The 23,814-nt window shown below is 37.7% G+C and overlaps 2 protein-coding genes across 2 annotated transcripts in view; both read left to right on the top strand.

Annotated features, from left to right (window-relative positions):
• Positions 1-1,413: 1,413 nt before the first annotated feature.
• On the top strand, positions 1,414-16,392 carry LOC124157921 (nucleolar protein 8). The gene is made up of 8 exons (XM_046533007.1): positions 1,414-1,748; positions 1,874-2,761; positions 3,021-3,190; positions 5,167-5,379; positions 11,019-11,224; positions 12,117-12,475; positions 14,156-14,389; positions 15,039-16,392. The coding sequence occupies exons 1-8, from the start codon at positions 1,553-1,555 to the stop codon at positions 15,233-15,235; spliced, it is 2,463 nt and encodes an 820-aa protein (XP_046388963.1). The 5' UTR covers positions 1,414-1,552; the 3' UTR covers positions 15,236-16,392.
• Positions 16,393-19,206: 2,814 nt separating this feature from the next.
• LOC124157920 (UDP-glucose 4-epimerase-like) overlaps positions 19,207-23,814 on the top strand; it is a 46,217-nt gene continuing 41,609 nt past the window's right edge. The window contains exon 1 of the mRNA XM_046533006.1: positions 19,207-19,417. Within this exon, the coding sequence (XP_046388962.1) occupies positions 19,402-19,417 (16 nt within the window). The 5' untranslated portion in view covers positions 19,207-19,401. The remainder of the gene's footprint in view (positions 19,418-23,814) is intronic.

Raw genomic sequence — 23,814 nt, 5'->3', positions numbered from 1 at the left:
TTTACAAGTCGTTATTAGGTACTCCCAGTGGTGTAACTAGGAATATGCTTTGGAAGGATGGAATGATTTGGGGGGGAGAGGGGGTAACAGGAGGTCCTGAAAAGTTTTTGAAAAATGACATGCCTGGAAATACATTTTACATCATTTTGGCACTAAAAATTTAACTTTAAGCAGATGCAGTTATTAAATGTCAAAACTAGTCAATAGTTTTAAATAATATTTTTATTTCTCTGAGGCTTTGGGGGGGGGGGGGGGAGGATCTATCCCCTCATCCCCCCCCCCCCCATAGTTACGCTACTGGGTACTCCCATTAACATGATGATATTTCAGTAAGTTGAGCCAATGACAATTGACTCATTTTGTATGGAAGGTCTAGGCTACATAGCAGATAAACGTCTCTGAGACGTCTCGAATATTGCATGTTACGTCTCAGAGACATTCTGAGAGCTTCAGTGACATCTCTGAGATGTCGCTATGTCCAAAAAAATTGTCTTAGATAAGTCTCTGAGATGTCTCATGAGAGTTTGTACTATGGTATGATTAAAAATGGGCAAAAAATAATTAAATGCAAATTATACAGTTATGGCCTACTTATCTCGATCATTTTCAGCGTCAAATTTTTGATGGGTGACCTTTTGAAAATAAGAAACGCATATTAAATGTCGTGATTTTAATGATCACAACTGCAGAATTGCACCGAAAAATATATATGGAAGGCATTGATGGCGTTTAAATACTTTTTTTTTATAAATTCCTGAATGTCTCATGATTAAATCTCGGAGACATTCGCGATATTCGAGACCATATAGTGAGACGTCTCTATGAGAAGTTCATTGCTATGTGGGAGATCATGTGCCTTTTTCTCTTGGCTGATTAAAGCAGTGCCCAAACTTTGGAAGATTCTACATTTGCTAAATAGGTATTTGCATTCAGGAATTTTTTCATATTTTCGCTTTTATAACCAAACTGCCCTCCCACCAATTTGGATCAAAGCCTGCAGGGTACACCTCACAGTGTCCCTTGCTAGTGCTTAGAAGCCTTATTTATGTTAATGCTGAAATTTCATTTGAAATAGGTATCAAACCAACAAATCACAAGATATTCGTATAACGTCAAATATTCGTCCAAAAATATTGCTATAACCATGCCCTTACAGTCATATATTCTTTGATAGGGGTTAATATTTTTATGATTTTCTGTCTTGAAAATCAGTTTAACTTTCGGTAAAAAATTTCGGTGTAATTTATTTTTACCATTCTGAAGTTAAGACCTTGTTACATATATATTCCATTCCTGAGAGGGTCTTCAAAAGTTTAGAGACAATCCATGACGCGTCTTTTGAATTACCCGCTGGCGTACGATAGATCGTTTTCCTATTGGAATCGATTGTAATTATCGAATCGAAACGTGAACTCCGATTAATCGTGTCAGAAAAACCAACGTGGGTGAGGGTGCTTCAAATTCAAAGTATTTTAATTCTTATTTTATGTCTAAAAACTTGAATGCCCTCAATCGGTTATTGCCTGTTGTGAGAAAGTAAAGTTCAAATGCGATGGCTGTGTTGGAAAAGCGTTTATTCCTCGGAAATTTACCGTCAAAAGTGACACAGTCGGATGTGACGAAGAAATTGAGCAGGTTTGGAAATGTTCACTCCGTGGAAATGAAGCAGCGGACTGACAGTCAGGGAGATGTTTTGTCCTCCTTTGCTTTCGTTGATATTGCAGCGAACGCGAGCGACCTAGAAAATTGTAAGTAATGAGTGGAAATTGCATGTTGTTGCAGTTGATTGAAGTGTTGATATTTTAGAATTAGAACGTTGTATTTTCGCCTGCAAGCTTGAGTTATTTACAGCATTTTTTAAATCGATTTTCAGGCTTTAAATATTTCGAAAACGAACAATGGCATCGGCACAAGATTAAAGTACAGCTGGCGAAGGAGAGTTTTTTAGACCGACTGAAGAGGGAGCGAAAAAGTGTAGCAAATTCAAACGAAAGTTCAACACCGGAGGATGTGAATATGTCTGTCGGCGAAGTTAGTCAAGAGAAAATAAGTAAATTGCAGTCGAAATTTGTTAAGAATCATCTGGACCAAGGGTCATGGGGCTCAAATGATGAAACTCCTGAGAAAAAGAGATCTCGTGTGAGCCACGATGTTGTGAAGTTATCAACTAAAAAGCTTTCGTCCGAAAGGAATATTTGTTCACCAGATTTAAATCAACCCTCAATAAAAAATAGGACCGCGGAATACAGTGCAGAAAGTTCTAATGGGTTACCTAAGTTTTGTGGTACAAAATTTATAACTGGAGAGGTTTACAGTGAAGCAAAAGATGATGATTGCGACTTAAAATCCCAAAGACATAAGAACACTGATTTCAAGAATGATAAAGTTTCTTCTCCGCCAAGTGTCAGTCACCTTAAAAAGCCCAAAGTTGGTGAAATCTTTAACTCATCAGAAGTAGAGGACATCTGTGAGGATGCCCCTAGAAGAAATAAAAATCTGCCCATGTTTTGTGGAACCTCAGCTTTGATTGGTCAGAAAAATAGTGTGAAAATAGTGGACTTGCAGCATAGTCCGTCTGAAGATGTGGTTGATAAAGGTGATGTACAAGGATGCATTACTACCTCACGTTCCAAGAGGAAATCCGTGCGTCAAGGCTCAGATGCTTTAGGGGAGGAATACAACATTCACAATTGTTCCATTAATGAGGATCCCCATGTTAAACTGAAATCTGAGGTCAAGTCGAAGATCAGTCGCAAATCAGGTAAGTCTAACATATTTGTTTTTACTTGTTGGGGTTGCAGGCTATTTAATGTACTATTTTAAGGTGTTTATGTCCATTGTGGCTCTATTAACCCTGATGAAAAATCTTTAGTGCGGTGTGTTCTACACTGCGGTATTGCAGTTGCTTTCGTGTACCACCAAACTTCTTCTTGATATTGGTAGTGACTATTTCCCGAATGGTTTATTTCAACATTTCCGATAGTTTTTAAAATTAACTATGTAACCAATTAAACTTTCAGTGTCACCTTCACCGAAAATTAGGGAACCAACCAGCTGTCATCAAGAGAGAAATATAGCCAAACCAAAGAGTGACTTCATTTCAGAAAGAAAAAGACTGAATGCATTGGAAGAGAGGAAAAAGGCTTTTGATTTGCAGAAAGAAGCCGTAAAACAAGCGCTATCAAGTGTTGTAAGTTAATTTTGTGTTCTCTGGTGCTTTGTCCACCACTTTTCATTTGCATTCTGTTTCTAATTTCTAACTCTGGTCTCAAACATTTACTGGGCCGAAAGAATATTATTTGACTGTTTTTGCATTACCCTACAGCACTGTACTTACCTCAGTAATTATTTGAACTCACTTGTTTATCATTAGTAAAATATTTGGCATTTACTTAGTGTAGTACCATTTCCCGATCATTTTTTTAATGCATGGCCTTATCCCGGATTTTGTTCGTTTTGATATCTGAGATTTTTTGTTTCTACTGGTATTTTATGTTTTTACTGGTTACATTAGCCATTAGGTCAGGATGGTGTTTAGTTGGCATCTCTAACTTTTGTGGTGGGGTCAAAGCCATAAAATTTTTGTGGGAGGTTTCATCTGTGAGTGGAAGTTTGTAGAAGTGGGTCTTTTAGGGAGTAGTTTGAGGGGCGTCTTCTCTCTCAACTCATACCTCTCAAATATTTCAGGAAGGTTTGAACCTACTTTCTTTTCCCGTGCATTTCAACTATGACCATCGGTGGGTAGAATATGTCCTACCTAAATGGGCTGAGTTAAGTGTCCTCATCGAGACTGAAATTTTCTGCCCTTTTTTCTGTCAGTTTTGCCTCGTGGATGTCTTGGTTATCCAATGAAAATCTCTCGAAAGGGTACCCACTTGCAGCTGGTAAAATATTTTCATCCTTAATCAGGGATTCAGGGTTCGTTTTTGCCTGTTGCGTGATGGTGGACTACTTATTATTTACTAAGTACCTCTCTTACACTCCTGCAATTTGCTTGCCATGGCTGGCATAATCAGACTTCCTCTGACAACCCATAATAGCCTTGGTGAAATATTTGATTTTTGTGCATATTCAGCCGTATTAGGTGTGACTTGTGAAGAAATTGTGAATACAAAAGAATATTTCAGCTCTGCCAACAGCTTATTTCACATACTTATGATACTATCCAGGCAGGAGGTCTGACCTGCGACACTAGAGATGTGGGATGGGCAGAAAGAGAGAGGTGGGCGTTGTCTTGTCATTGAATAAAAACAAAAGACTGTCTCAAAAACCCTCTTTCCACCAGCCACCACATGTCTCATTAGGAAGGGTGAGAAACCCTGCTAGCTCCTCGGTCGATGCGATTAACCCCTTCCCATCCCTTTCACTTTCGGCTCAGATTCCTTATTGTGACCATTTTCAAGGGCCGTTTGAGATAAATCACCACAGCACGACAAGTGAACTAAGGCAGCGGACGGTTGGCAATAAAGCTAGCTCTTTCACGAAACATGCACCACAGAGATCTAAAGTGACTGAATTTCACAGAGGCTAGGCTCTGCCTATTGCATTTTGGTTGGTTTTCAGGGAGTCCTCTTGCCCTCTGGACTTACCCCCCCAAAAATCTTGGACTTGCCTCTCATTGTCAGTTGCATAGGTATTGGTGATGACTGATGAATCGTACTGGTCCCTTGTATATCATAACTGAGTAACTTTAATTCTGTACTTGAGATTGAATACAATTTGTCAAAAAAAATTGGTAGCAAGAAAATTAATCTGTGGAAGAAAACCAGTTGTCTGTCTTATTTGTGAAGTTCTACGTAGTTGAGCCTGATGCCATTTAATGTGTTTATCTTTTAGCCATGTTGATATTTTGTACTTTTCCACATTCCTATTGGCTATAAAACATTTTCCATCACATTGCTGCATCTTTCATGACAATATTAATTCAATATTTATTATCCATAAAAATATATTGTTAAAGTGCATGCTTGTTTTTAGCTGCCCACACAAAACATGTCAGTGTGAACATGTAGCCGGAAGACATGAAAAGTTGCCAACTCATACCATAGACAATTTTTAAAATAATGTTTTTAAAAATTTCACATCCTTAGTTCATAATTAAAGATTTAATGTAGTTGTTGCTATCTCATAGTGATCTTACAATTAGTGTAACATTCTTATTTTCAGGATTTTCGAAATCGCAGCAATAAAAAAATAATTTTTGATGATGATGATGATATTGTTCCTGAAAGTTCAGGAAAAGAGAAAATTCCCAGTATTCAGAGTGAGAATTCAAAGCCTAAATTGTTTCAAGATGAGTCTGATGAAGAGGATGTGAAGGATTTGGAACCAACTGAATTCAAGATCAAACCACAGTTTGAGGGCCGTCAAGGACAGAAGGTAATTGCAGGATTGTTTTGTATCGTAACATAAATTCTTAGGAATACCATTTGTGGAAACTTTCAGAATTGCCATGGTTAATGTTCAACCACTTTCAAAAGTTATAGGACAAAGTTTGTGGTGCCACTTCTGCTTCTCTAGAAATTTTAGTTTCCCTTTTTGTGCTCCTTGGTTACTCATCGAAAATATTTCTTTTGCTTGTGAAGATATCTTGACTCAGAGGGAGATGTTACTTGCAAATTGATCATTCTGTTTCGAATTTAAATGTCAGATTTAATGATTATTTCGTGTGCATTTACTGTGTACTTGCCCTGGTTTTGACTGTGGATTTCAATCGTAAGTACTATAAAACCTCCCATGAAAGCATTTGCGGTGGCCTAGTGGAGTAAACGAGCGATTGTGATGCTGGAGGTTGTGAAGGCCTGGTTACACGGTACATTAACACGTACAAGTAAGTGTACGTTTGCGTGAATGATTTTGGTGGACCGGAACGGAACATGTATGAACGCATGAACCAAATTAAAACAGGTTCTATTTTCTGTGCATGCATTCGCACAAGTTGGGTGGTTACACGGTGCATTTTGGCATTCTTTCTCACGTTCATACATTTAGACATTAACCTGTACGTGTTAATGTACCGTGTAACCAGGTCTTAATAGAGAACAAAATATTGAACATTCGTGAATTTATGAAAGACTCCTTTGACAAAGAAGTTTTCTCGAAAAGTGTAAAAATTAGTCATTTAAAACCCTCTGCTTAGAACCCTGTTTTTCAAAAAATTTCCCCTGGTTTTGGACACCCCCCTTACCCCGAACGACATTCCTGGCTACCCCACAGGGCAGGTTAGAGGTGATATAAAAGAGAATAAATACGTCGCTGTGTAAAGGTAAAGGATAGGAGAGCAGAAAGGAGTGCTGCGTCAAACCAACCTTAGCATTGTTGACGTATGATGATGACCGAATGGTGGACCTTTAGAAATTCCGTGAGTGTATGCGCGTGCTCTCAATTTGTTATTTTGCGGAACACCATGGTTTCTCCGTAGGCCAATATCTTCAAAGTCGAATGCCGTCAAATGCAGTGACATCATTTAATCTCCCAGGGAGATATCATCGGCGGGATACCGACGGTGAATAAACAAACTATAAATATCATACCGAGTGATTCTCTTAGCCTTGAGCCTATTCAGAGGGGGCCACTTGAAGTCACGAATTTACCCAAAGGCGTGTGGGCCTTTACACCCTTAGGGTGAAGTTACACGAATTCGCGACGTTATGACAGGTACTACCAGTGCTGTAGCTGGGCCAGTACGGCGTACCCCCTAAAATCCTACGCATAGTTTATTAAGAGTTTTAATGTCTTTTTATACCAACATATGAGTACATGCAAGTTAAAGGAAGACCGGTGAAAATGAATATTTTAGTGTGTCTTTTCATACTCTTTTCTTTTGGCCGCTTTGCCATGGTTTACATTTCCAAGATTCGCATTTTTATGGTTATCACTTGAAAATTATTGTCCAAACATGCATTTGTGTTCAATTGAGTTAACCTGGTGACAAGGTATGCACGTTAATTCACTACCTGGGCCTGGGTTCCAAATCCTGGGTGCACAATTTTTTTCAAGAAACATTTCCTAAAGCAAGGAAAAGTTTCGATTACTAAAGATAAAAATAAGAATTGTGCTTATTAATTTCCTTATTGAAAATAAGGATTAAGATCGTTTTACAAAATTTATGCTAGCAATTATGGCTTAAAACAATATGGGACTCCTATGGGATTGAAATACTTAAAAATGCATGCGACCTAACACAATGACGATAGAAAGGTGTGTCCCTGCAATAATTGGTGAGATCTTTAGGTCTTCCAGGTTTTGCATTCACAGTAGGGAGTAAAGTCAGTAAGTTTTCTTTTAAGCCCACCAAATAATTGGACGATTCCGTTCTGAGACATAAATTGGATTGTTGCAGTAATTGAGAAACAGAGAACACATTCGATACAAAACCCTAGTAAAGTAGTATTTAATGATTATGAAAGCTATTTATGGCATAATGGGAATAATCATTGCATAAGCTATTTTACATAATGCAACTAAGACAAAAATAAAAAAGGACAAAAAAGGATAAAGACGCACAACAATGTAAACTTACAAATAGTGATGATCACAAAATGCGCACACTCCTTAAAGGTGCAAATAGGTTTTCAAATCTGACAGCACAACCAAGAAAACCAGGGACAGTTTAAAGTAAATGAATTCTAGCAAATATTAATCGAAAAAGAATAGTCATTTTCTAGTAATAACATGAAATGTGTGACTCCTTGCACCAGTATTTTAACTGTTCAATAACACTAACGCTGGCTTTTTATCTGCCCTCAACCTCTGGCTGACCCTCTTTTCCGAATGCCTTGCCTTTTAAATGTAGCCATTCTTAACCCATTTACGGCCAACGTTGCGAAAACGCAACATTATTGAGAAATGCAAAAAAAAATATTTCAATTGAATTTTATTCATGTAGAATTAGCTTTTTTCGATAAAAATAAGTTTAAACTGATTTTTAGTGAGATTATAATGACATTTTATAAGTATTTCGATACTTATAAAAATACTCAAAAAGTGTCAATTTTCGAGTCTCCTGTTAAGCAAGATAAATAATTTTTCCTAAGAGTAACTATTCCCTTTATTAAGTTTTCTATTCGTCCATGTGGACGTAGAAATTTCAATTAATAGATACTAAAGATTATATTTCGTCAGGGAGTCAACATTAAGCGAAAATCAGATCCGGAAAATAATGTTGCGTTTTCGCAACGTTGGCCGAATCCGGTATCTATAGGCAGCTATGCAACCCGCATTACCACATATTTCCGTCTCGTAGGAATATGCCGTTTTTAATGTCAGATATAATCCTACGCCTTTTTATGCCTCGTATTTGACAGATATCGTCATATTTGACAATTGAAATTCTTATATATTATATTTCCAATAAGATGCTGCATTATTTTACCTAAATCCAATTTAAAATAGAGATGCATTACGGCTTGAAAGAAAAGAGTCAAAGTGAATATTTTTACAGAAGATAACGTATTTTCCAGTTTTTAATTAACATTTTTATCACAACAGATTGAATTACAACAAATAATGACTATTTATGAATTACATGAAAGCATTTCGGGTGCAATGGAACACAAAACTTTGTACATTCAATCCGAATTAGTCCTTCCTTACTTCACGATTCAGCGATATCACCGACTTCCACCACAGGATATTGGGTGAATGAAGACGATAAGACGTAGATTTGGTTCGGAAATGATTGAACCAAAATATATTTAGATTAATAAAAAATAATCTACACTTTTCAGACAATTCCTGTCTGGACAAAAATGACAGATTTGTAAATTATGACCTCAATTTGACGAATTGAGTTAAAAATTATTACAATTCGGAATGTTTGCGCATAAATTTTGAAATAATGAGAAAATAGTACCTTAATTTGGTCACTAGAGTGCATAAATGTTCTTTTATAATAAGCTTTTTAGATTTTGCTTTTAACTTTGGTGCTTATGTTATTCAGACGGTTTTAGGGTTCAACTAGGCGATAGAAAATTACTTCCATCGAAATTTAGGCTTGGAAGCAAGTGTTATTCTGGAATTACTCAAGGTTATCCGTGATCCCTCGAATCATAGTATGTTTTTCGATAACTTCTATTCATCTTGAAGACTATTTATTGTTTTGAAAGAAAAAGGATTATTTGTCACTGGAGCCATCCGTGAATATATAACGGAGGAGTGTCTGATAGAATATAATAAAACCATCGACCTGAAACCGAGAGGAACATGAAAACAAACATTTGATAAAGCCGAAGGTCTAAGTATTGTTCGATGGAATGATAACTAGATTGTCCATGTAGACAGCACACAAGTTTTTCCATTCCATTGGGCACAGGGAAAATTTTCCGCGGAAAAAATAAAATACTATTTCACATACTATTCTATGTTAATAAAAGAAAATACTATTCGTGTTATTGGGGAGTACAGTAAATATATGGTAGATGTGGACCTACTTGATAATGCAAATGAAAATCACCGCACTAGAATTCAGGGGAAAAAAGGTCCTAGCTAATCAACTTACTGGACAGCGTTTGCACTAACGCCAGGAGATTGTACAGGTTATGCAACGGAAGTAAATTTCACTGGTAGACTTCAAATCGTATCTAGAAGGGACGCATCTAAAAAGTGAAGTGAATCAGTCAGTAGATGACGTACCCCTATACAATTCGCGTCCATAAACATAGAAATAGTTAGGCCATGTAATTCATCGCGGATTCGTGAAGCATGAAAGGACGAATTTGGCCATAGAGTTAAAAAAAATTCAGTAGTTGCCGAAACAGTGTAAAAGTCAAACTAGGTATGAATGTACGAAATTTTATGTTCCATTGCACCCAAAATGCTTAAGTATTTCATAATTAGCCATTAGTTATTGTAATTCAATCTGCAATGATAAAATTAAAGTCAATGATAAAATGTGAAATACATGCTCTTCTGAGAAAATTTTCGCTTTGACTTATTTCTTTCAAACCATTAAGCATGTCTATTTTATAGTAGATTTATGTCAAATAACAACTACATCTCATTGGAAACATAATATCTAAGGATTTTATTTATCCAATATGACGATATTTGTCATATACGTGGCATAAAAAGGTATAGGATTATATCCGACAGTTAAAACAGCATATTCCTATAAGACGGCAATGTATTGTAATGCGGGTTGCGTAACTGCATACAAATACCGGATTCCGCCAACGTTGCGAAAACGCAACATTTTTTTTTTACCATAAGCAAATTTTTTTGACGGTCCATATTTTCAATTTATCTTATTTAGCATGTTATTAGGTAAAATGAAGAGAAAAAATTATATATTTTCAAGTATTTCTTTACTCGGCCGGTAATGGGTTAAAAAGGAAAAGACAACACTTGCCCTATTTTTAACTTTTATGTGGCTCATTACTGTTAAAAAATAGTATATGATGCTGTTGAAGCGAATTTATAATGATTTGATACCTATGAAGAAACACAAAACAAGTAAACGAGTAAAAAAATTATAAGCAAAATTTCCACATCGGGGACTCGAACTAGTAAAAATCACCTTCATTGTCGCACGTTTACTCTACCAGACCACCAAAACTGTGTCCACATATAGTATTTTAGTGCGTAAAATATAAACCAACGAGGAAAACCGGGGAATGTACTGAGTATATTCACACATAATAATCTTTAAATCCGACATGAATCGAAACAGAATGATCAATTTGTAGTTAACATCTTCCTCCGAGTGAATATATGTCTGCCCGCAAACAAAATATTTTCGGTGAGTAACCAAGGAAAACAAGAAGAGTAAGGAAAAATAAAATTCCCCAGGAAGTAGAAGTGGTGCCAAAAACTTTGCCCTAAAACTTTTTAAAGTGACTGTACCGAGCTCTTGCTAGGTAGTCATTCCTGGGTAAATAATTTATGGAAAGGTTTCTTATACGTAACTGCAATTAATGATTGAATGGTAATTATTTGAATACATTTAATATTCCTTCAAAGAAATGTTATTCAGATTTACTCCAGCACATTCCTTTAATCCTATTTACATTGGGTATTAGCTTCTAGAGATCCAGTCTCGGTATGGACATGATAGCCGCTTCAACTTGGATGAACGATTTCTTGAAAGTGATGAAGAAGGTGGCACAAAAGATGACCCCCCTGGAGAGGAGGACCTGAGTGAAGAGAAAGACCATCAGCTAAATATTCTGAGAGAAATGTTGGGCGTTGATGTCACATCTACAAAACCAAAACGGGTGGATAAAAGGTTCGTATTATTTATACCAATTGAGTGTCATATAAAGCCATGGATTATTTTTTTCTGGAAATTCCGCGAAACGACAAAAATTAAGGAAAAATCATGCAATAGGACCTCTATGTAAGAACTAAGAGAGACCAAAAGTTCCCAACTTTGTCAATAGAAGGTTTGAAATGGAAAGGTTGCATTTTTGTATTGGAGATGGCATACCTAGATACCATACATTGATTACCTATTCATCTGGCAGTCATGTGATTACCTTTAAAAAATATCACAAATCTCCTGGCAATGACTATAAAACCTTTCAATATTCAACTCTTCTTCCCAAAGGAGGCCATGCCATGAGGGTAGGTTAGATCGACTGGTCCCTAATTTTTGGGTCGTATTTGAGCTCTCTGTGAATGAATTTTACCCTTTACACCATCATCTTTCCATGAGTAGCCAAGTATTTGTTCTTCATCAGTTGCATCTCAATTTAAAGCTGTGCATTTCCCATTAATACTCTATCTGTATTGCAAATATAATTGTAGACATTTCCTTTTAGATAAAGATGCTCAAATTCCCCATTTTTAATGTCCCATCTGTAAATTTCTTATTAATAATTGTAAAACTGTACATTTTAACTGGGAAATGCTCGTAGTATTTTTTATTGCTTACCTGGGTGATAAAATATGACATTTTAAAAAGAATCGGAGTGGGTTGGGGTGGAAGTGTGATTTTTTTTTGAGTTTTGAGTAGGGATATATCGACCATAATGTTGGTACCTCAATTGTAGACATTGTTATAGTATTTTGTGAGTGAGTGGAGCTGTCCTATACTTGTTTAGCTTTTAATGACATTGTTGTTTGTTGTGGTTGTTATAATAGTCAGAGGTGTTAATTTGTTGCAATTCTCTTTGCAGTAGGGACTCCTTTCAAATGGTTCGATTTGATCCCACGGATCCAAAGCACAGCAAGTACCTGGTGAAGGAGGAAGACTTGAAGAAGAGAGGGGAAGAAGAGGGAGGGGATAAGAAAGGCAGCAAGGCTGAGGCTGATTCTGGCAAAGTCTTGCCAAAGAAGGCCAAAAAGGAAGTAGAAGTTGAGGATGAGCCCGTACCAGTTGTCATGGATAGGTTCTACAAGGTTTCTGATAAACTGAAAGAGTCCCTGAGAAAGAGAGTGGGGATTACTGGTCAAGGGGATGAGGGTGCAAAGCAACAGAGCAACTCTGGGGGATTCAGCCTTCTCCAGAAATTTGGCTCCCCTTGGGCAGACAATGGTAATATTCAACAAATTAAATTATTCCTTCAGTAAATTTCACGTATTCCTTGTGCTTATTTCATATTTTTTAGTAGAAATAGTAGGTATTTTACATTTTTTTTGAGTTTATTGAATTTTTTTCTCTTTGAGTTTTTGCAAACCAGAGAATTTGGTTTGGGAGCAGTGCCTACTAGGTGCTTAAGGTCTGTTATATAGTTTAATTAGGGATGTGCAAATAGTATCCACAAATACTCGAATACTAGTAAGTATTCAATATTCTAGATCTCGAATAATTATGCTAAAGGTACAATCTTGAATACTTTGAATTTCACGCCATACACTGTCGCACGCACTTCATTGGTAGTTGGCTCGGAAAATTGTAGAAAACTCTGGTTGTTTAGTGCATGCTGCACCATGTTAGGCACGTTGACGAACTACATCAAATTTGCGGAATCGAGCGGTGAAAAGAGTTTGACGTGGGGAACCGAAAATGATGGGATGAAAAAATCCGAAAATCTCCAGTTTCCCCCACCAGGAGAACCTTTGTGCCATGGTGTAGCACAATTCTCAAAATCCGCTACCTCCTCCATCCAGCCCTCGGCCCCTCCTCCGACGCTATCCTCCTCTCCGAAATCAAACAAAAGGCCCTAACTCGTGCAGGGTTTGTATTATGAAGACCATAAATCAAAAGCTTCAAAAGAAAATATCAAGTTACATGAAAATAATAGAATCGTGTTTCACCCTTCCCTCCTTCTCCCCCACTGTTCTTTTTCTTTTTCTGATCAAGTTACAATTTATGAGTTATGCTATAAATCTCTATTGTCACAGTCACAGACGAAGGGATATTTTCTCAGGATATTTGGTTTCTCCTTGCTAGCAATTCGAATTCATCTGCTTATTTTGTGAGAACTTTCAAAGATGGACTGAAAATAATTGAAGAAGCAGAAAATCTGGCGGAGAAGCGCGTGTATTTTGCAAAACGCCTCGGATTGTCCGCTTGCACTTAACAGTTGGAGTGGGGGTAAAGCGACCTACCTGTTGAAAATAAGACGTTGGATGAAGCCGAGTATCAGATGGGTGTGCCACTGAAATGGCGTTTGGTAGATAAGAATGTATACATCAGACAGAAATCCATCGTAGCAGTGTAAATGCAGAGACGGCATGCAATAATTTTTTTGTGAGGTGGTGTGTCCCCTTAGGCTATTTGAAAGAGATGTTAGTTGAATCAAATATATGCCCCAATTATTTCCATAAAATTAAAATATTCCATTAATCAGCTAAATTCCTGTTTGAATCCTCTAAAGGAAATCACAATCACTCGCCAAAATCTTGTGTTTCCTGCTGCATAGGCAACCTAGTCAAACAGTCCCACATTCATCGTTTTTTTCGTCCATCCCCTTGAAAAACGATAGATCGAGGTTCCACTGTATACCTTTTTATTTATACATTCATCAAGTGAAATAGAAGAAGAAACTTGCATTTAATATACTTTGCGCAATTCTAGTATTCGAGGTATTCGAATATTCGAGTAATGATTTAATATTCGAGTTCGAGAAATCTGCTTTTCAGCCCATCTCTAAATTTAATCTTGAGAAAACCTGTGGATTTATTGTGAAAGATTGCATGTTTCGTAATGAACTTAAAATGTTATAACTGTACCCCTGAATAAATACTGATTGTTGATTAAATATTTTTTCAGAACAAGAAGAAGCTGAGTATTCTACGAAAGCAATCTCAAGGAAACGGAATGAATGGGAAAAGAATCCTTTTCGTTATGACTCAAGTGAAGAAGATGATGATGAGGATGTTAAGAGTGGTAGACCAAGTGAAACAAAAGATGAGAAATCAGTTAAAGTTAAAACAGAGGAACCAAGTGGAGTCACAAGTGTCACTGAGACATTTTATTTCCTTGAAAATGATCCAAGGCTACAAGGTAGGATAATGTGTTTTAATTCATATCCTAAAATGGTAACTCTAAGATCTGTGATTTGGGAAACATTATGTTTTCCATTTACTGTAGAAAGAGATACGTGATGCTAGGAATTTTTTTTTTTACTATCAAGGTCACACAGCACTTCCATGCGTAAACTTATGGGAGTCTTTACATAAGAATGATAAAATAAATACAGCCACTGAAAAGTGCATATGAATTAAATAAAGGGAATAGTGATTAAATCTGTCTTTTTAGTAAGTTTCTGTTCGATAATTTTGTTTAAGTATCAGCTTTCATAGTATTGAAAGGTATGGCAATGCCAGGTGGCTTGGGCAAAAATATATGCAGCAACTGTTTTCAATCCATTAAAAAACAAGTTATGAGGTCATCAGGCCATTGGTTATTTTCAGTTCTATCTTGTTCATAAATTGGAGACTGCCTGTATGAGGAAATGCTTGTTGGCATTTTTAATTCTCATGAAACAATTAGTGGAGGGTGTAACTGAATTTCATTCTTTGAAAGATGGAAGAATGTGGAATAATTGAATATAGGCCTAAGAAAGCCAATAAATTTTCTTTTTGAAATTATCTGCCTCAGTGGAAATTCTATATGTTATTTTGTTAATTCTAGTTTTCTCTTATATTTGTAGAGGGATTGAACTTCTTTGGAGTCGAGAAAACTTTTGCAGAGATGCAGGAAGGATTCAATGAAAAAAGAACAGATCTGAAAATGATCATTAAAGCTAAAGTTCGCAACAATAAGCGGAGAAATCGTCCACTTAAGAAGAAATTAGGTGGTGCTAGGAGGCATAAAAAGAAAATGGCTGCATTTGGGGTGAAGAGATAGTAAAAGACTGTATATAGGTAAATTTACTTTGAAGATATGTAAATATGGAGTGATTGGACCTTATAAAAGATAAGATTTAAAAAAAATATATGGTGCTTCGTGTTGATCAATTAAAGTGAATGAATTGTGGAAGATGGTGTGCTTTTTAGTTCACCTGCGAGAAATCTTGTTTCGTAAGAGTACATATAAAGTGACTAATTGTCAAGTGTTGATGATAAACTTTTTCATTTGTAATCATACCTTCCTTCAGTTGCATGGTTTTACCCTAAGGTGATGTGCGAGTGGCTCTCCTTTTGGTATTAAAGAAAAACTGTGTACATATAGTAAACTCCTGATTATCCATGGATTAGCTTCATCTCCTTTGATATTTACAGCAATCGTTATAAAACATAAAATAAGTCTCAAAAACACCAGGATTATCAAATTAAAGCCAAGGATTCTAAAAGACTTATTCTTTCCATTAGAATTCCCTTTGAAAAAAAACATATTTTCTTTAATTGGTCACAGGGAATGTTTCAAGTTTACTTGGGTGTATGCTCAAGAACAAGATGAGTGGCAGAAAAAAACTCTTGATTAATTGGAGAAGATTTCTTAAATGGATTACCAATCGCTAGTCAAGGAAATGTTCTCTATAATCTTTAAATGTATTTTTCATATTGCAAATGGGCAAATATTGGTCTAGCCTCGCATGAGGTTGAATACAGCCCTAGGGAGCTAGTGATTTCGTGGCACTCTTGCATGTTTACACTGTGGCTTGTGGAGGTCAAAATGAATAGGGAGGGAGTAGTGGAAGTGAAGGCAGTGGAAGCTGAGACATAGGGAGTAAAGATCGCATGAGTTACAGCCAAGTGCTCACCCTCTTTGACAGTTTGCTGATGTATGGAACGGTGGAATATGAGTACAATGACATCATTGACTCTATAGAGGTCACAGTCGGAAAAGGAAAGATCTCAATGAGTCCCTGAAGCAATTGAAAATGACTACAGAATGCACCTAAATTATAATATGCTTTTTTAATAATGTAAATTATGAACATTACAAGGAAAAAAAAAGTGAAAGGTTGAATTAGCTACGTTTTCCAATGATTCGTGCTGCCTCTTCCCATCATTAGCCTGGGTAATCAGGAGTATATTGTATGGATAGTCTAATGATAAGTAATGCTAATAGATATGAATTTCTTGTTCTCAAACTTACCTTCTACCTTTAAAAGTCACATCATTCATTTTAGTGATATGTATGTATGCAGAGTAGACCGTAGCATTACGATATTAATCCAGGGTACCAATCATAGAACCAATTCTGTTGAATCTGCATTACATATTTGCGGTTGAGAAATCAGTTTCAATAGTGTTGGTACATTTAAATGCTGCTGTGTTCAAAGTGTGTTAACTTTACAAATAAGGCATATAATCACATATTTGATGTCATATTGTGCAATTGAAAACAAAATATGCAGGCTAAATTAGAAATTTATCAATTACCCCAGTTCGAATGCTATTCATTGTTAAGTTGAACCCATCGCAAGGACATCTACCTTGCTTGCTTGTTTCACACGTGATGGTGCAGTGGTGGTATGCCTGATTGTCATTTCATCGATTGCTGTAACAATCCTTGATACAACCTTCACTTCATTCAAAGGGAAAATAAACCTGAAATTCTGTAATTGGGAAAAGTTAGGACTGCAATTGTTGGAGAAATGGAGGATTCCCTTACGATTTGGAAAATCAGGGCTGCAGAAGCAGAAAGAGTTTGGGAATTATAGTTTGAAAAGAACCTGGTGGTGATTAGTGCTTCCTCTTCATGCAGCATAGGTAAAGAAGTAATTTATAGAAAATGCTGGGAAACAATACCAATTGTAATCGATCACAGACTGTACCGAGGATTGGTACAGGACACAGGTTATAAATAACAGTTTCATGGACAAAGACATCATCAGTGACCAGCAGTAGTAGACAGCCAACCTTAATATAAGAAAGTAGTGTGAATTATGTGTAATATTTCTAATCCTGCCGCGTTAACAGCGATGAAATATGCAAGAATTGCCATGAGAAAAAAATCCCCTGGACTGGGAATCGAACCACGGATCTTTGCTTTCCGTGCCACTGTGCAGACCACTGCGCTATCCAGGTTCCTTAATTCCCATGGCAATTATAGGTCTAACACCTAGTACCATTAGCCTTTGTATAATTGCCGTGGGAATAAAGGAACCTGGATAGCGTAGTGGTCTGCACAGTGGCCCGCAAAGCCAAAAGTCCATGATCCGCTTCCCAGTCCAGGGGAATATTTTCTCATGGCAATTCTTGTATAGTGTGAATGATGTTGTAAGAAGATTAACTTATGCTTGGGAAATTGCTAATGGTAGATAAGGGGATTGATTCAAATATCTGGAAGAAGTTCTCTACCCATTGTAGAAAAATGATAAACTGGAATGAGGCACTGGAATAGAGATTACTTTAATTGTGTAGCATAAGAGTTTTTTCAAGTGATCAGTGAAAGGCTCAGTGAATATGTAACTAGAGAATACTCAGTCTGCAGATAAATATCTTAAATATGTATCTTTTTTAGATATGTGGGCGTAGATGTCATAACCTGCTACTTGCCCTGAACACTATGAAGTTTCCTATGAACATTCATATTTCACTGAAGTTCGTACTGTGTAAAAGTTGTAGTTATGTTTTGGTTAACTTGTTTGGACCTGGTGAAAATTGCCCTGTAGTCAAGAGAGCTGTGATTATTGTATTCCTAAAACAAGTTCACAGTAGCTTTTGACATCTATCTCATCTTGGGGTTTATTCATTGGAATGATTATCATGAGCATTGATAAGACTGCTGAATATCATGCAGTGTTCAGCATCATAAGATGGACTTAGGCCAAAATTCTTTAAGTAATTATGGAACAATGAATGTGTGAAATGGAAGCTAATACCTCTCTGAATACTATGTAAAAGATTTAGTTATATAACCTAGGTTTTGTCGAGGTTCAATATTGTTAGCTCCTAATACTGATTTCCTCATTGGGATCTGATGTGACCTGAAACCTTGATTGTGTTGTGAAGACTTTTTTGTTGCATATGTAAATGTCGTCTTCCTTCCCTATTTAAAGCAGTTCCAAAAAGTTGGAAAGGATTCTGTTCCAACGTACGTTAGTGGAACAAGTTTAGCAAGAGTGAAACTGATTGAATTTAGGGATTTCCATTTCTAATTGTAGGGACAATAAGTCAATAAGAAGACCTTAACAAATTTGCTCTTTGGCATTGAATGTTATGAATTGGTTGGAGCAGATAATTGATTGATTTTAAGCATCTGTGGAAAAAAGGAGAATTATTATGAACAGAACTGTATGGAGAGTGGAGCTGAGGCAAAACAAACATGATTAATGAAACTGTTAGCATCTACCATCTACCCAAGTCCACGAGGAATAAAAACCAGAATTATATCATTTCAGGTAAGATAGATGTACCTTTTTCATAAAAACAATACTAAACTGCTCACAGTAGCTCTCTCAATTTTGGTTGTGTTCTGGGACGGCCAACTTCTACTCTCACAAGTAGAAAACAAACTTGTGGAGTTATCTATGTACTTCAGCAATGGCCTTTGCTCTGCTACACATGTTCAGATATACATGATTGCATTTAGTGTATAACTTTGAGGGACTGACCCAGAATTATGCAAGGAAAATAACTAGACTAGCCAGCAGATTTACGGACTATTATTTTCACTTTACTATCAAACGCTACTGCATACTGTAAAGAGGAATATATTTTGTGCAAATGTTAAAAAATTCCATTTAGGAAATATCATTTTCTATGTGCACCAGGGGTAAAAATAAAGATATGGCCAACCGTTGGCCATATCTTTATTCTTCGTAGTAGTTCATCATTTTTGACATACGCGGGGGACATCTCGCCCCCAGCGCCCCGCGGAGAGCGACTGAACTAGTCTCCGCGCCTACAACTACCCGTCTGCCGAGGGGATCGTCCGCAGAGCACGCAGTGTGGCCGACAGGGAAGGCGTATTTGGAGAATTTGCGGGTGCCGACCAAGGATTGCATGTGGCAACACTGCCGCGGCCACGAAGCAGGAGTCCTTTGCTGAAGACGGGTCTCGCGCATTCATATCACCACCACCACCCATAGCGAATCCGTCCAAGTTCTTGATCGGTCAGAAATGGATCGCGTTGAAGGTAAACAAAATTCTTTTTTTCTCTCGTATGCTTCCGCTGCGCACTTATCGAAGGATCGCTGTCGAATGATTTTTCATGCACATATTTTGCTCTTTTAGATTTCCCATTGAGATAGATGTAGCGATGTTTGTTTTTCGGTTGATGCTAGTGTTTGTTTGTCGTTGCTCCGTCAAATTGGGGGGCGTGTCTCGGGCCTAGTATTCACGGGATATAGCTTGATTCCTCCTGTTTCTGCGCTTCATTCATTCTGGCTTCGTTAAATGTTTTCCTCGTTAAACTCAAGGACATGGAGAGCGGTCTATCGAAGCTTAACTTTTATTTATTTTCAGGCTATGTAATCATAAGTAAGCGGAGTTGTTTTGTCATTTCATTGGGGAATATTGTGCGTGAAAACGATAGAATAATTCCCTTTTGTAATTCGTCCAAATCAGCTTTGGTCGCCTTTATTTTTTTATCTAGGGTTAGTCTCAGAGTAGCCTCGCGAGCGAAGAGAAATTTCTTTTACGTCTTATGCACTTAGAACAATGGGCAATTTTAAATTAAGATCGTGTTTGCTTGCTAACAAATCCTCAGTATTGCATGAATCACAAGGTTCATCGCATAGCGTACGTATACCTAGTGGTCAATTGGAAGATCCGCGTTCCCATCCCGCTTCTGGCAAACTTCATTTTTCCGCAAATCAGTTCCTTAGATTTTCTTATTTTATAAAAGTGCTGTATAATTATTTTCGGAAACCATAACAGAGACTTGAGGGTTTCGGGGCCAGGAAATCACTATTAAATGCAGGAACGTAACTAACGTTCACAAGACGACTTTAGTCCGCGTTACCTGCCAACCACAGTCTAGCTTGCTTGGTTGACATTATTCAAATTTGATTTTTTCCATTTCAAAATTTAACTTGCTTAAAGCCAGAGTAATTTACATGAGGCTCCAGCGCAAAAGGGTGGGAATGGGCTTTTGCCGACGTCAAGGTTTATGAATCTAATCCTTGTCGTTAATTCTTGTTGCGTTCGCGATTATGAAATAAATATCTTTCAGAGCGACTCGCAGAATATCATATTAGAACCCCACTGTATGTACAGTAGGGCGGATCGGAAAAATCGATTTTTTTCAAATCCATCTGGCCCATTGAAAAAAAGTTGTGGGACCGATAAAAAATAAGGCCTGAAAAATTTGAGACCTGTAGGTGAACCCCTGACCCTCGCTCAAATGCAATTTAGGGGGGGAAGGTCGAAATTCGAAAAATATAGTATTTTATGGTCATTTCCTATAGATTTTGCCGAGTTACTGCCCTTCTAGGGCAAAAATTTCGTGCATTTTGACGTATCTGCCACCGTTTAGCCACAAAATGCCTAATTTGAGTCCGCGCCCGCGGAGATAATATTCCAACGCCCACGCAGCGTCGCGGATACAAGAGCCGCAGGCCGATCCCCTCCCCTCCCCGCTCACTTCTACCCCTCCCACGCCTCCAATACAGCAAAATGCATCCCGCGTATACTGCTAGGAGATCATTTATCTTTGATAACATAAATCGGAAGATGGTAGAAGGTAATAAAGGAAGCTTAGTGAGACGATTTGTCCCTTATTAGGCGCCTCGTCGGGGTTAAACAAATCGATGTTACCAACTTTTAGAGAAGTGATGGAATAGTTTTAGATCCGAGAACGCAGGAAAGGAGCCTACGGTCCATGAAAAGGCCTCTCGAGTGGCTATAAAGGTGTGCTACCTTCGGATATGCGCTCCAATTTCGGTTTTGTCCGACAGATGTGATTAAATGGATTTTGGGCGAAAGCCGCTCGCGTCCCCTCCCCGCAAGCTTCTCCCACGCGCCAAATGCACCAAAATTCACACCAAGTGCGTCTTACTTCGTTAGTCTAAACATTTAATGTTTCAGTATCGTCTGTGAATGAAAAATCACGAAAGAATTTTTCAATTACCTGCTTTCCAATCTGTATTTCTTATATCAGTGTCATTCCTCGTCTTTTGCTGTTGTCAACAAAGTTTTTGTGAATATCTTCACGAATCTCTCGTCCGTATCTATAATAAAAAGAAATATTTAACTTCAAATCTGAAAGTTCATCAACAGATTTTTGAAAATTCACAGCCCTAAGGTCAGATGTAGCCGGAGGTACTGTGGTCTCTCTCCAATATGTCATCAGCGAGTAGTCCTTAAAGTTGATATTAAAATCCAGCACTTTAAAAAATCTCGGATCGGCCGCCAAACAAATACTTGCAACAACGCAAATTCGGTCCTTAGATTGCCCTCCCAATATTTATGCCGCAAATCTAAGTCAAATTAGTGCAATTAGCAAATAGACCTCTGTAAGGGATGAAATATGATTTGATACTTTCCCGGCGAATGATGTGGGTAAACTCTTCTCGGGATTCAACGAAATTTATCCCTGATGATGAGTCCCGAGTCGGAGCTTGAAACGTTTGCCATTATGGAAAAATTAACCCGGTGGGAATCCCGAGAAGAGTTTACTCACATAGCAAGGGATGTTGGAATTATGCTTGTAGCATAGGGATGATGCCTCCTTTTTGGGCGGTATTCACCATCGCATTCAAATCCTTTTTATTTTCGTGTATCTAATTTTCACTCGGAAAGGAATCGAGAATCGCAGATTTTATAACTTTTGCTAATCCTACGACTGGGGAGGCGAACCCAAAAGTGGGACCCTGTTTCTTCAACTAACATCACACATTCCCCTCTAAACTTGGATTGATAAGTGCTCTTGCCTTTTTTCATCAGACAAAAGTATAGTCTTTCACTCCATAAAAATGTAGCCCTTTGATGACACCCTTTGATACCTCTCTTTTCGTATTCACAATAATTAGCATCTTTTTCTGTCTACGTAAGTAATTCTTGCAAACTACCTTGGATGTTTCTTACGAAGCTATAATTTTTGCGTCAACTAAAGTTGCGGGGACGATCATTGCTGTTTCTTGGTTCTTGCATATACCTCTATCACATTTGGCAGACGAATTTTCCACGCAGAAGTTCCAGTTTGAGTTTAGTCCTGAATTTTTATTTGATGAGGAAAGTGGAGATAAAAATCGGATGATATCTCTTCAGTTTAATTTTCTTCGGATGAATTGATGAAGAAAATTTTTGATACTATTTTCCCATACAAGAATTGACGATGTCGACTCAACACTCTCCGGCGATTCTCTTTTTTTTCCTCAGTTGTCGAGTTTCTTTAGGACTCAATTCTGCAGCCATCATCTTTAGTTTCGTCCGCTGGTCTCTCAACATACTTCTTCATTGGGGAGAACATTATGCTCCTTGTTGCACTTACACGCAAAAATATCGCATAATTTCAAATGTTCTGTCAATAGTGCTTGAGTTTTGTACTTCAGCTAAAACTCTACTTTTGGCCTATTCCCATTTTCCGTAAGATTTAGTACTTCCTGTTGCATCGCTAAATCCATTTAGTCACACACATAATGGAAGGGAAGCGTCACCATAGTTCGCACACCTTTATAGCCACTCGAGAGGCCTTTTCATGGACCGTAGGCTCCTTTCCTGCGTTCTCGGATCTAAAACTATTCCATCACTTCTCTAAAAGTTGGTAACATCGATTTGTTTAACCCCGACGAGGCGCCTAATAAGGGACAAATCGTCTCACTAAGCTTCCTTTATTACCTTCTACCATCTTCCGATTTATGTTATCAAAGATAAATGACCTCCTAGCAGTATACGCGGGATGCATTTTGCTGTATTGGAGGCGTGGGAGGGGTAGAAGTGAGCGGGGAGGGGAGGGGATCGGCCTGCGGCTCTTGTATCCGCGACGCTGCGTGGGCGTTGGAATATTATCTCCGCGGGCGCGGACTCAAATTAGGCATTTTGTGGCTAAACGGTGGCAGATACGTCAAAATGCACGAAATTTTTGCCCTAGAAGGGCAGTAACTCGGCAAAATCTATAGGAAATGACCATAAAATACTATATTTTTCGAATTTCGACCTTCCCCCCCTAAATTGCATTTGAGCGAGGGTCAGGGGTTCACCTACAGGTCTCAAATTTTTCAGGCCTTATTTTTGATCGGTCCCACAACTTTTTTTCAATGGGCCAGATGGATTTGAAAAAAATCGATTTTTCCGATCCGCCCTAATGTACAGGTCCGACAGAAACGATACATTTAGAGAGATATTTTGATGCACGGATGGGCATGGGAATTATTTTTTCCCCCGAACAATAAAGGACTTTAATAAATGCTCGGCGAAACTTCGTCAGAGAAATTCCCTTTTATTTGTTAATGGCTGGTTTCCTAGCAACCTCCGCCACAGGCCCATTGTGACGACTTGCGGGGTAGTATGTCGATGATTCCCTGAGAGACAACCAACCTTTCGTCTTACAACATTGGAATAAGCGGTATAATCTTACACTCTTCGAGCGAT

This window comes from Ischnura elegans, chromosome 4 (assembly GCF_921293095.1).
Source record: "Ischnura elegans chromosome 4, ioIscEleg1.1, whole genome shotgun sequence".
Classification (NCBI taxonomy): domain Eukaryota; kingdom Metazoa; phylum Arthropoda; class Insecta; order Odonata; family Coenagrionidae; genus Ischnura; species Ischnura elegans.
This window is presented reverse-complemented; position numbering and strand designations above follow the sequence as displayed.

What these genes read in the sequence shown, in the direction of transcription:
- LOC124157921 (XM_046533007.1), top strand. Translation starts at nt 1,553, where the DNA reads ATGGCTGTGTTGGAAAAGCGTTTATTCCTCGGAAATTTACCGTCAAAA. An exon ending in CGCGAGCGACCTAGAAAATT is followed by an intron (nt 1,749 to 1,873) that starts GTAAGTAATGAG and finishes ATCGATTTTCAG; the next exon opens with GCTTTAAATATTTCGAAAAC. An exon ending in AACAAGCGCTATCAAGTGTT is followed by an intron (nt 3,191 to 5,166) that starts GTAAGTTAATTT and finishes TCTTATTTTCAG; the next exon opens with GATTTTCGAAATCGCAGCAA.